This window comes from Oncorhynchus tshawytscha, linkage group LG16 (genome assembly GCF_018296145.1).
Source record: "Oncorhynchus tshawytscha isolate Ot180627B linkage group LG16, Otsh_v2.0, whole genome shotgun sequence".
NCBI lineage: Eukaryota > Metazoa > Chordata > Actinopteri > Salmoniformes > Salmonidae > Oncorhynchus > Oncorhynchus tshawytscha.
Window position 1 is genome coordinate 19,992,453 of NC_056444.1, and position 12,986 is coordinate 20,005,438.

General features: G+C 42.7%; 1 protein-coding gene across 1 annotated transcript in view; it reads right to left on the bottom strand.

Annotated features, from left to right (window-relative positions):
• Window positions 1–12,986, bottom strand: part of ctnnd2a (catenin (cadherin-associated protein), delta 2a) — a 396,841-nt gene that overhangs the window by 25,723 nt on the left and 358,132 nt on the right. Inside the window, exon 21 of the mRNA XM_042298940.1 lies at window positions 7,576–7,660. Within this exon, the coding sequence (XP_042154874.1) occupies window positions 7,576–7,660 (85 nt within the window). The remainder of the gene's footprint in view (window positions 1–7,575; window positions 7,661–12,986) is intronic.

The following is a 12,986-nucleotide window of genomic DNA, read 5'->3' on the forward strand; positions in this document are numbered from 1 at the left end:
TGATATTTATCCCAAAAGAAATCCACAACAATTGCCTGTATCTTAGCCAGAAGGCCAGATGGTGGTTCTAAAACTGACAACCGATGCCACAGTGCAGATGCAATCACATTATTAACTATAATAGTGCGCCCCCTATATGACATACGAGATAATAACCAACGCCATCTCCTCATTCTCCCTTCCACCATTTCAACCACTCCACTCCAATTTTTTTCCATAGTCCCCTCATCTCCTAGGTATACTCCAAGATACTTAAAACCTCCCTTACACCATTCTAGCCCCCCTGGCAAAGCCATGATCCCTCCAGACCATTCTCCAATCTGTAACGCACAACTCTTTTCCCAATTTACCTTTGCAGAGGATATTCCCCTAAAACGATCAACCATTAGACTCAAGCTATCCACCTCCGCTTGATTTTTCACTAATACAACTACATCATCAGCATAGGCTGAGAGACGAATAGGAGGAATATCCTCTGAAAGGCACACCCCTGCAATGCGCCTTCTAATGCTATTTAGTAGTGGCTCTATAGCAATGGCATATAACATCCCTGACATAGAACATCCCTGCCTAATACCTCTACACACTTTAAAAGGAGCACTCAAACCACTGTTAACTTTCAATACACTTTCAATGTCACCATATATCACCTTTATCATGGCAATAAAACCAGAGCTGAACCCAAACGCCTCAAACGTTTGCCATAAATATTGATGTTCAACTCGGTCAAATGCCTTTTCCTGATCAATTGAAATTAGACCAGCATCCAACCCAATAGCCCTAGAGACGTCCAAAAAAATCACGAATCAGAGAAATGTTATCCCCTATCTGCCTGCCAGGAAAACAGTAGGACTGATCCGTATGTATGATTTGCCCCATCACCTCCCTCAGCCTGTTGGACAAAGCTTTTGACAATATCTTATAATCAGTGCACAATAAAGCCACCGGCCTCCAGTTCTTCACCTCCCTCAGGTCACCCTTTTTGGGCAGTAGGGTGAGGACAGCCCTTCTGCAGCTTATTGGTAGTAACCCTCCGGTTAAACTATCATTAGCTACTTCTAACCAATCCTCACCCAACATAGCCCAAAAAGACTTAAAAAAGTCAACGGGAAGCCCATCAATGCCTGGTGCCCTTCCATTTTCCATGCCTTTTAATGCAGTGTATAAATCCTGCAAAGACAATGGTTGCTCAAGCTCAACCTGAGCTTCTGCAGCCACCTTTGGGAGCCCATCAAAGAACTGCTGTGTCACTGTTTTGTCCTCTTTGTACTCACACTTGTAGAGCTCAGCATAGAACTCTACTGCCCTCTTTCTAATTTCACTAGGGCTAGTGAGCTCTTGTCCAACAGATGATTTGAGACAATGAATAATTTTTCTTTGTCCATTCTTTTCTCTAAACCAAAGAAAAATTTGGATGAGGCATCCATTTCAGATATTCCCTGAAATTTACTTCTCACCAGTGCCCCCTGTGCTCTGATACCCAGCAGGTCTGCCAATGCAGTTTTTCTCCTCTTGAGGGCCTGAGTATGGCCTCGATCTCCTGTGGTCTCAACCAACGTCATGAGTTCCACTATTTCAATCTCTAGGGCTTTCATTGATCTGGTGATATCTTTGGTGACATTCCTCGTGTATTGATTACAAAATTGCTGAATCTGGATTTTCCCTATATCCCACCACTGTTGAATGGATACAAAACTGGCCTTTTGAGACCTCCATCTCTCCCAAAACCTCCATCTCTCCCACTCCTGTTGCCACATAACTTCATTTTCCAAATTACTATGCGTTTCTTGTAGAAAAATGATGTCACTTCCCTTTCCTCTAATTAACTCATACACCATGGCTCTTTTTTTAACATCTCTTGCCCCATTTACGTTTAAAGAAGAAATCTTAAAACTGCTCATGGATAAAAAAAATATACAGAGGAAGATACAGCCATCACATCTCTTTACAGAGTTAAGACTGCAACTGAACTCTTTCATTTTCTTTAGAATTTACATCACTTATCACTCTTGTGACCACTTTCTTGAGTCTAGCAATTTCAGGGCTTTTCAAACTTCCCCCTGTAATTTTTGACATCAGAAACTTTGCTGATTCAATAAACAATTCACGTTCAGGGAAAAAATCAGTTACATTGTAATCCTGCATATATTTCTTCCCTTTTGTCAACTTCAAAAATTGACTTATCCTCTCGATCCCATACATCCCTTCCACCCCATTTATCTCACTATATTGTTGTGACGCGTCAGATGACTCACTCTCACTATCCTCCCCAGAAGAATACTCCACCATCTCTACACCTTTTTCATCTTCAATTGATTTATTAAACTCTACCTTTCTCTTAGAATTAGACCCTTCACCACCCCTTAAATTCTTCCTTTTACTCCTCGGTATTTTGAAAACATCCGCTTCCTTTTCCATTATTTCAATCTCCTCTTGACTTCCAATTTCATTTTCCAGCACCACCTCAGCGACGGCAGTCGCAATCTCACCTACTGTTTCCCCTCCCTCTTTGTTCTGATCTACCACAATTGCCCCCGTATCCACACTGCCTTCCTCTCCTGCTTTTCCAACCACATCTGCCCACCTTCTCTCTTCTCCTGCACCCGTAGTATTTTCAGCCCTTCGCGGTGGTGCGTTATTTGCACTCGCACTAAAACTACTACCAGGCTCAGCGCGCTCATTTTCGGGACAACTACGCACCAAATGCCCCTCTCTTCCACATCCAAAGCATTTCATTGATTCAGTAGATGCATAGAAGACATAATCAAATCCATCAATCTTAAAGCTAAACGCTAAATTCAGTTCATCTCCTTCCTTTTTAAAATCATATGCACTTGTCTCCTATGAGACACGACATGTTTCAACAACGGAGATTTGCATCCAAAAAGAACCTTCTTTATTGTAGATACTATTTGACCATGGCGAGATAACTCTCGCTCTAACACTTCATCTCTAACAAATGGTGGCACGTTAGAAAGCATAACTTTCTTCGCAGGATTCATAAGCGGAAATACCGGCGTCTGTGTTTCCCGCAACACAACACCCCTCTCAACTATTTTATTCACCTTTTCAATTGAATCTAAGAATATCACTACAGCGCTATTCATCCTTGAGGCTGATTTGATGCTATCATACCCAATGATAGCACCCACAGCCAAGCTACATTCTTCCACTGAACACCCGGCCGCAGCAGGAATCTTTACTCCATGCCTCCGACTAAGTTTTTCAAACTCTTCATTTCCACGAGTGGCCATAGCAACCAGCTCCACCCGCTGGTTGTGCCCTCGCGAAAAACCAACCTCAAAGCAAAGATCCCACCACCCCTATACGTGCTTATTGATAGTTTAAACAAGATACCCTTAAAACAACTAAACTAATCAATATATATTTATATACATACCAAACCCCAATAGAGTGAAAAGAAATTCCATTCGCACTCACAATCACTCCTGCTTGACGACTCACTCCCAGCATGCACTCCCAGCATGCACTCCGACGAGAGAGAGAGAAAGAGAGAGAGAGAGAGAGACAGAGAGAGAGAGAGAAAGGAGGGCTATTTAGAGAGAGAAGGGATATAACTTGAATAGACTAACAGTACACAATAGACCCTGGCCTTGGACTTTGGGGCTAAGCAAAGTCTTATTTAGGAAACATTCCCAGTAAATATTTCATAGTACTGTTTTGTTGTTCCTCTCATCGAAACCCCATTGTTCTTCTGTGTGAACATTACACACACACACACACACACACACACACACACACACATTTGATAAAAAAATACAACTGAAATATCAAATCAAATCAAATGTTATTTGTCACATGCCCCGAATACAACAAGTGTAGACCTTACTGTGAAAAAATTACTTTTGCGTGTAGAGGGCAGTATTTTGGTTTTTGGCTAAAAAACGTACCCATTTGAAATGGCCTATTTCTCAGCCCCAGAAACTAGAATATGCATATAATTGATTAGGTTAGTATAGAAAGATTAGGATAGAAAACACTGTAAAGTTTCCAAAACTGTAAAAATATAGTATGTGAGTATAATAGAACTGATATCGCAGGTGAAAACCTGAGGAAAATCCAATCAGGAAGTGCCTCTTATTTTGAAGCCTCTCTGTTCCTATGCATGCCTATCCTCCATTTAAAGGGATATCAACCAGATTCCTTTTTCTATGGCTTCCCTGAGGTGTCAACAGTCTTTAGACATAGTTTCAGGCTTTTATTTTGAAAAATGAGCGTGAAAGATCACATTGCGTAAGTGGATAGGTGGGGGCTCTCAGAGTGAGTTTTGCGCTACAGAGTAAAGCGGACATTGTTTCTCCCGGTGTTATTGAAAAACCTACACAACCGGTTGATATATTATCGAATATATATTTTAAAAACAACCTGAGGATTGATTATAAAAAACATTTGACATGTTTCTGTGGACATTATGGATATTATTTGGAATATACATCTGCGTTGTCGTGACCGCTCTTTCCTGTGGATTTCTGAACATAACGCGACAAACAAATGGAGGTATTTTGGGTATAAAAATAATCTTTATGGAACAAAAGGAACATTTGTTGTGTAACTGGGAGTCTCGTGAGTGAAAACATCCGAAGATCATCAAAGGTAAACGATTAATTTGATTGCTTTTCTGATTTTCGTGACCTAGCTACTTAATGCTTAGTGTACATAATGTGTTGTTATGCTATCGATAAACGTACACAAACGCTTGGATTGCTTTCGCTGTAAAGCATTTCAAAATCTGAGACGACAGGTGGATTAACAAAAGGCTAAATTGTGTTTTGCAATATTGCACTTGTGATTTCATGAATATTAATATTTTATAGTAATATTATTTGACTATGGCGCTATGCAATTCAGCGGTTGCTGACAAAAAAGATCCCGCTAACGGGATGGGTAGCGTCTTAACCAACAGTGCAGTTCAAGAAGAGTTAACAAAATATTAACCACGTAGGCTAAAGTACTGGTACCGAGTCAATGTGCAGGGGTACAGAATAATCGAGGTAATTTGTACATGTAGGTAGGGGTGAAGTGACTGTGCATAGATAATAAACAGCGAGTAGCAGCAGTGTACAAAACAAATGGGGGGGGAGGTGGTGTCAATGTAAATAGACTGGTGGCCATGTGATTAATTGTTCAGAAGTCTTATGGCTTGGGGGTAGAAGCTGTTAAGGAGCCTTCTGGCCCTAGATTTGGCGCTCCGGTACCGCTTTCCGTGGAGTAGCAGAGAAAACAGTCTATGACTTGGGTGACTGGAGTCTTTGACAATTTTGGGTGTTTTCCTCTGACACCACCTATTATATAGGTCCTGGATGGGAGGAAGCTTGGTCCCAGTGATTTACTGGGCCGTACGCACTACCCTCTGTAGCGCCTTACGGTCAGATGCAGAGCAGTTGCCGTACCAGGCGGTGATGCAACCGGTCAGGATGCTTTCGATGGTGCAGCTGTAGAACATTGAGGATCTGGGGACCCATGCCAAATATTTTCAGTCTCCTAAGGGGGATATCACATTTACATAAGTATTCAGACCCTTTACTCAGTACTTTGTCTTCTTGGGTATGATGCTATAAGCTTGGCACACCTGTATTCGGGGACTGTCTACCATTCATCACTGCAAATCCTCTCAAGCTCTGTCAGGTTAGATAGGGAGCATTGCTGCATAGCTATTTTCAGGTCTCTCCAGAGATGTTCGATCGGGTTCAAGTCCGGGCTCTGGCTGGGCCACTCAAGGACATTCAGAGACTTCTCCCGAAGCCACTCCTGCGTTGTCTTGGCTGTGTGCTTAGGGTCGTTGTCCTTTTAGAAGGTGAACCTTCGCCCAAGTCTGGCCACTGTGTTCTTTGAAATCTTCAATGCTGCAGAAATGTTTTGGTACCCTTCCTGAGATCTGTGCCTTGACACAATCCTGCCTCGGAGCTCTACGGACAATTCCTCCGACCTCATGGCTTGGTTTTTCCTCTGACATGCACTGTTAACTGTGGGATATTATATAGACAAGTGTGTGCCTTTCCAAATCATGTCCAATCAAATGAAATCAAATCAAATGTATTTATATAGCCCTTCTTAGATCAGCTGATATCTCAAAGTACTGTACAGCAACCCTGTACAGCAACCCAGCAACCCTAAAACCCCAAACAGCAAACAATGCAGCTGTAGAAGCACGGTGGCTAGGAAAAACTACCTAGAAAGGCCAAAACCTAGGAAGAAACCTAGAGAGGAACCAGGCCATGAGGGGTGGCCAGTCCTCTTCTGGCTGTGCCGGGTGGAGATTATAACAGAACATGGCCAAGATGTTCAAATGTTCATAAATGACCAGCATGATCAAATAATAATATCAATCAATTTAATTTACCACAGGTGGACTCCAATTAAGTTGTAGAAATAACTCTAAGAATGATCAATTTCGAGTCTCATAGCAAAAGGTCTGAATACTTACGTATGGGGTATTGTGTTAGAATGCTGAGGAAAACTATTTAATCCATTTTAGAATAAGGCTGTAATGTAACAAAATGTGGAAAAAGTCAGGAGGTCTGAATACTTTCCGAAGGCACTGTGTACACTGAGTATACAAAACATTAGGAACACCAGCTCTTTCCATGACATAAACTGACCATGTGATTCAAGTGAAAACTATGATCCCTTATTGTTGTCACCTGTTAAATCCATTTCAATCAATGTAGATTAAGGGGAGAAGACAACTTAAAGCAGGATTTTGAAACTTGAGACAATTGAGACATTGACAAAATATTTAAGTGCCTTTGAACGGGGTATATTAGTAAGTTCCAGGCGCACCGGTTTGAGTGTTTCAAGAACTGCAACACTTCTGGGTTTTTCACGCTCAACAGTTTAGTGTGTGTATCAAGAATGGTCCACCACCCAAAGAACATCCAGCCAACTTCACACAACTTTGGGAAGCATTGGAGACAACGGGGACCAGCATCCCTGTGGAACGCTTTCAACACCTTGTAAAGTCCATGTCCTGACGAATTGAGGCTGTTCTGAGGACAAAAGGGGGTGCAACTCAATAGGAAGGTGTTCTTAATGTTTGTTCACTCAGTGTATATCTTAAATGAGTCGTGAGATTTGATGACACCAATAATGTGGGGGCAGAAACACATCCAACTGCCTTGACAAAACTCTCCAAGACTAGAAAGTGATAGAAAGCTTTAAAACCAACCCTGTAACACCAAGCTAAGCATGTGTATATACACAATGTATAAGATATGCTAATAAGTCCAGAATCAGAAAGCTTCTGTTATTTTTTATTATACCACATTATTTATTTATTTATATATTTTTTGTTGGGGGGTGGGGGTTACATGATCCATTTGAATTTATATGTTTATATGTATATATTTCTATGCTGACACTCAAAATAAAAAAATACCATTAAAAAATACATTCAGAATTTAATAATAAATCATGAATTCAGTATAAACAGGAAAAGAAAACCAAAATAAAGTGGGCCTCCACCCCAACCTCCCACCCCATTCCCCCAACCAGCCAACATGTCTCCATCCATGTCCCTCTTATGATCCCGTTATTAAGCATTATAAAATGTCTTACCTTCTTGTAGAGGCTGCGTAGGTCTCTGTACTGCCACATACTGCTGAGCACCTGAGATGCAGCCTTCACCACCTTGGCTGAGTGTCTGAGAGAGAGAGAGAGAGAGCAAGAGAGAGAGAGAGCGAGAGAGAGAGAGGAAAGAGAGAGAGAGGAAAGAGAGAGAGAGAGAAGAGAGAGAGAGAGCGAGAGAGAGAGAGAGCAAGAGAGAGAGAGAGGAAAGAGAGAGAGAAGAGAGAGAGAGAGAGAGAGAGAGAGAGAAAGAGAGACAGAGAGAGAGAGAGAGAGAGGGAGAGAGAGGAAAGAGAGAGAGAGAGAGAGGAAAGAGAGAGAGAGAGAGCGAGAGAGAGTAAAGAGAGAGAGAGAGAGAGGGAGAAAAGAGAGAGAGAGAGAGCAAGAGAGAGAGAGAGCGAGCGAGAAGAGAGAGCGAGAGAGAAGAGAGAGAGAAAAAGAGAGAGAGAGAGAAAGAGAAAGAGAGAGAGAGAAAGAGAGAGAGAGATAGGAAAGAGGGAGAGAGAGAAAGGGAGTGGAAAGAGAGAGAGAAATAGTTATTTTTATTGGGTCTGGGAGCCCACAACACAATAAACACTCAAACAAAGAAAAACATAAATTGATTAAACATCAATTAAAAACACAACACCAAATCTTCCTCCACAGTAACTAAACACAACAAACTCTGAATACCCCATATGCTCATAAACAGCCCAATGTTATTAACCAGTTTGTAATAAGCAAACTCAACCCCCAGCCAACATCTTCTCCAGCATGCCCACCACGTCCACAGACCCCTGTGTCCGAATACTGTTCTTTCGTGTCTTCCAAATTGCTAATTTAGCTGCTCCTGACACAAAGTTAAGTAAAAGAACTACACCCCTTCGACTAAACATGTACTTTGGGTCAAATGTTTAAATGTAACCTTTATTAACCTTTGGCCCAAATATAAACAGTTGGGAAGTGAAAACCTCTCCCAGAGCTGATAACCAACTAGTGATCAGGTCAAAGATCCCGACCAACCTGGGACACTGTAAGAACAGATGCACCAGAGTTTCAGATTCAGCACGGAATGGACACCCCTCCTCAACGGTAGGATCCAGGTGTACCAGATGCATATTGGTGGCTATGTCTCATGTTATATCCACCAATGAAGGTTAGCTGTCCTCTTTTCAATAGGCAGTTTGTATAAAGACCGCCAACAGCCTTTTGGGGAGACACCTGGACCAAACACCTGCCCACCTCGTCGATTTTACCCCTTCCAGGGAAGAAGCACGGGACACTATTGTCCCGTAGCACTACACATATTATGGATATGGCCTTCTTTCCCACCTCCTTGAACTCCCCCAGCTCCAGGGTATCCAAGGAAAGCAGCATCCCACGTCCTCCTTTAATGCCTCCGCTGCAACACTAACATTCAGCGCAGGGCACACATAATCTAGAATCTCCTTCCACCGATCAGAGTTGGAAGTATCAGTCATACTGCCGATGAAGTACTGGCAAGGAATCACAGACCTCAGCTACGACCTTCCCCAGGAGGCAAGATTATCTGATCGCCACTTTTTCTGCAAGCTCCTCCAACGATCTGCTCCTGCTCCACATCAGATGACCCAGCTTGGTACACCCCACACCTAACAGGCATGAACGTAGGCTGGCTGAACCCATAGGACGGCACTGGATGACAATGTTATAAAAAAGCGGTTCTTGAAAAAGCCACATTCCTGGTGGCGTGCCGGCCTTACGGGACATGTGGAAAATGCTCCAAGCTTGCATAACAGACTCATAGAATGGAGTCAGGCCAGACAAATCACCACCCTCTAGCTTTAAGAGGAAACAGTGCTTATCTAAGCCCAAACATCCCGTTCTCCTCATCAATGGCTGCGGTTCAAACTCATAAAAGACACACCCTCGTCCACTTCCCCTCGCCTTATCCCCGTCACCATCTTGGAGGGCGGTCCAAATGATTAGCCAAGCAAGGGAAGTTTGCAACGTAAGTCCCTCGAGTTTGCTAGTGTACAATTATGTTCACTACGGGGCCTGAAACTCACCATTATTCAATTTGTGATGATTGTACATCCGCAAAGAAGTGTAAGTAAAAACAAATGTAAATAAGTTATAAATTCTGCTACTAATGCACATGACGCCACAAACATAAAAGTAATTATGTTTTTGTTTGGTTAGCTTTTGTAAATTTGGAAACATTATTCACCTTCAGAAGGATAACATTATTTAGCTAATTCACTTGCTAGCTTTCATACAGTAAGTGTATATTAATAATGATATATTTAATGTAAGAAGACATGCCATCATAAATGACTGTAGTGCATATAAAGCACCCACAAGCTACCGTTGGCTGAAAACACAATCATCGCGGGATGAACGAGTGACGAATTTCCGGTCAATTATAGCAGCCAAAAAATCATTCCTTCCTCCCTCGCCCCTTGCCCTGCAAGTGTATACTCGTCAGACGTTATGATACGTCATCAGAAGAGTCCACTTCATTTGAGGGCTGAGGGGATAGGGTGTGTCTTTTAAGTGTTTGAACTGCAGCCAAAGTGTAGGGTGTATCGACCCAGCTAGAACCGTCACTGTACGACAGTATCTGAGCTGCTTGAAGTTGGAAAGCAATGATCCTAGAAGAAAAGTCCACCAGGCATTGCCCACCCTCGTGCAGTGGCGGGTACAGGGCTGCAGCTTTAATACAATTTTGTCCAGACCAGAAGAAATTGACAAGGGTCAGAAATTGACACGGGTCAAGAAATTGAAGCTCTTGTATCAGATTTTACACCCCGGTGGCTGTAAAATCTTTAGTCTGTGCCACAGGGTAGAAGGTTATTGGCTACCAGCACCCTTCCCCTATAAGACAGCTGGGGTAGCACCCATTTCCACCTACACAATCTGGCACACACCTTATCCACTAACACCCTCCCAATTATATTTTTGAAAGACATCGGAGCCTAGAAATGTCTTCATCCCATCTCTGCCCCACTGAAGCCCCCCTAGTAACCGTGGAACAGACCCTATCTGAAGCTGACCAGCCCACAGCGATTCACTCTTTTCCCAATTAACTCTAGCTGAGGAGACCCCCTCATTCACCTTTAGAGCATTTGAGAGACCTTTAACATCCCACCCCCTGTAATAAAAGCTGTCACGTCATCTGCATACGCAGACAGTGCTATTGTAGTGCTTCATAACCCCTGGCACAGAGAAAACAGTAAGCCTCGCTCTTAAAAAACAAAGCATTTTGTTCAATTGCCAGACAATATAGCTGTCCTGAAATTGGGAATCCCTGTCTGATACCCCAATGGATAGGGAAAGTGCAGCTCAAACCACCCACACCTTCACCATACAAGAGGCCCCAGCATACAGTAAACTCATCCAAGACGGTAGAAAGCCTTCTCCGGATACAAAGAAAGCAAACTCACTATCACATCATACAGTTTACAAATGGGTAAAACATCTCTTATTAGAAACAAGTTATCAACAATAGAGTGGTCAGGGACACAGTAAGACTGGTATTTGTGACCAAGAGCCCCAGATATTCTTTCAGCCTGTTTGAGAGACACTTAGATATAATTGTTTATTGTGCACACAGCAGTGCAACATGTTGGCAGTTTTTAGAAGAGCCAAATCCCCCTTTTTATATTATTATTATTATATATATTTTTTTTACCCCTTTTTATCCCCAATTTCGTGGTATCCAATTGGGAGTTAACAGCTGGTAGTGGACAGCTCCTGCAGAGTAATGTCAAAGTCCAAAGCATCTCTCTGCTCAGGGCACAATTGAGGAAGTCCATGTAACAACTGTTCAGCACAGAGAGGATCACAATGTTATAGAGGGCAGAGTAGAAATTCACTGCATTTTGGCGCATCTCATTGTCATCTGTGGCCACCTTCCCATCAGGAACACGAAGGCAGATCATCTGTTTGCTTTGCAATGTCGATTGCCCTAGGTTAAAAAAAGTGCTAGGTGCATCCATATCCTTGAGGGTAGCAAAGTGAGACCTAATCAAGGCACCCTTCACTCTTTCCTGTAAAAATGACCTCAGTTCATGTCCCTTGTCCTGTAAGTTCAAGACTAGTCCAGGGTCAGTCTGAGTGAGCAACTTCAACTTAATATATTTGATGTCCTCTTCAAGAGTCATGACAGTCTCTTTAACTTCAATACTAGACAGAGCAGTATACGGTTGACCAAACACACATATTAGGGCATTCCATTTAATAACCCTCCCTTTTCCCCAAAACAACAAAAACTTTCACAAAACATGGCATCATGTAGTAACTTAACACTAAAAAACATTCAAGATGGCGCCGACAGAGATGGTCGCCCCGCTTCAAGTCCTTAGGAAACTATGCAGATTTTTTTTTTTTTTAGGTATTATTTCTTACATTGTAAGGCAAGAAAATCTTAAGTACTATTACATACAGCCGGGAAGAACTATTGGATATAAGAGTGACGTCAACTTAAACAGCATTACGACCAGGAATACAAATTTTCCAAAGTGGATCCATTGTTCGGACCTCCACCCTGGATATTGGATCTAATCCCAGAGGCCGACCCAAAACGCTTGACGTTGTCGCTGCAGGAGAGGCAGACGGAGTGCCCTACTGGTCAGACTCAGTAGGTGAGCACACCATCCACCGCTTCCGAGCATATTACTCGCCAATGTCCAGTCTCTAGACAACAAGGTGGATGAAATTAGGGCACGATTTGCCTTCCAGAGAGACATCAGAGATTGTAACATTCTCTGTTTCACGGAAACATGGCTCACTCGGGATATGTTGTCAGAGTCGGTACACTCACCAGGTTTGTTCATGTGTCGCGCCGGCAGAAACAAACATCTCTCTGGTAAGAAGAAGGGCGGGGTGGATGCCTCATGATTAACGACTCATGGTGAAACAATAACAACATATATGAACTCAAGTCCTTCTGTTCACCTTACCTAAATGCCGACTGCATTATCTCATATGAGAATTCTCTTAGATTTTAGTCACAGCCATGTATATCCCCCCCCCCAAGCAGAGACCTTGACGGCCCCGAAAGAACTTCACTGGACGACTCTATGTAAACTGGGAACCATATATCCTGAGGCTGCATTTATTGTAGCTGAGGATTTCAACAAAGCTAATTTGAGAACAAGACTAACTAAATTCTACCAGCACATTGACTGTTGTACCCATTCGAGCAAAACACTGGACCACTGCTACTCTAACTTCTGCGATGCATACAAGGCCCTCCCCCACCCTCCCTTCGGGAAATCCAATCACGACTCCATCTTGCTCATACTGTCCTATAGGCAGAAACTCAAACAGGATGTACCCATGTACCACTAGAACCATTCAACACTGGTCTGACCAATCGGAATCCACGCTTCAAGAATGTTTGGATCACGTGGACTGGAAAATGTTTCTGGGAAGCCTCA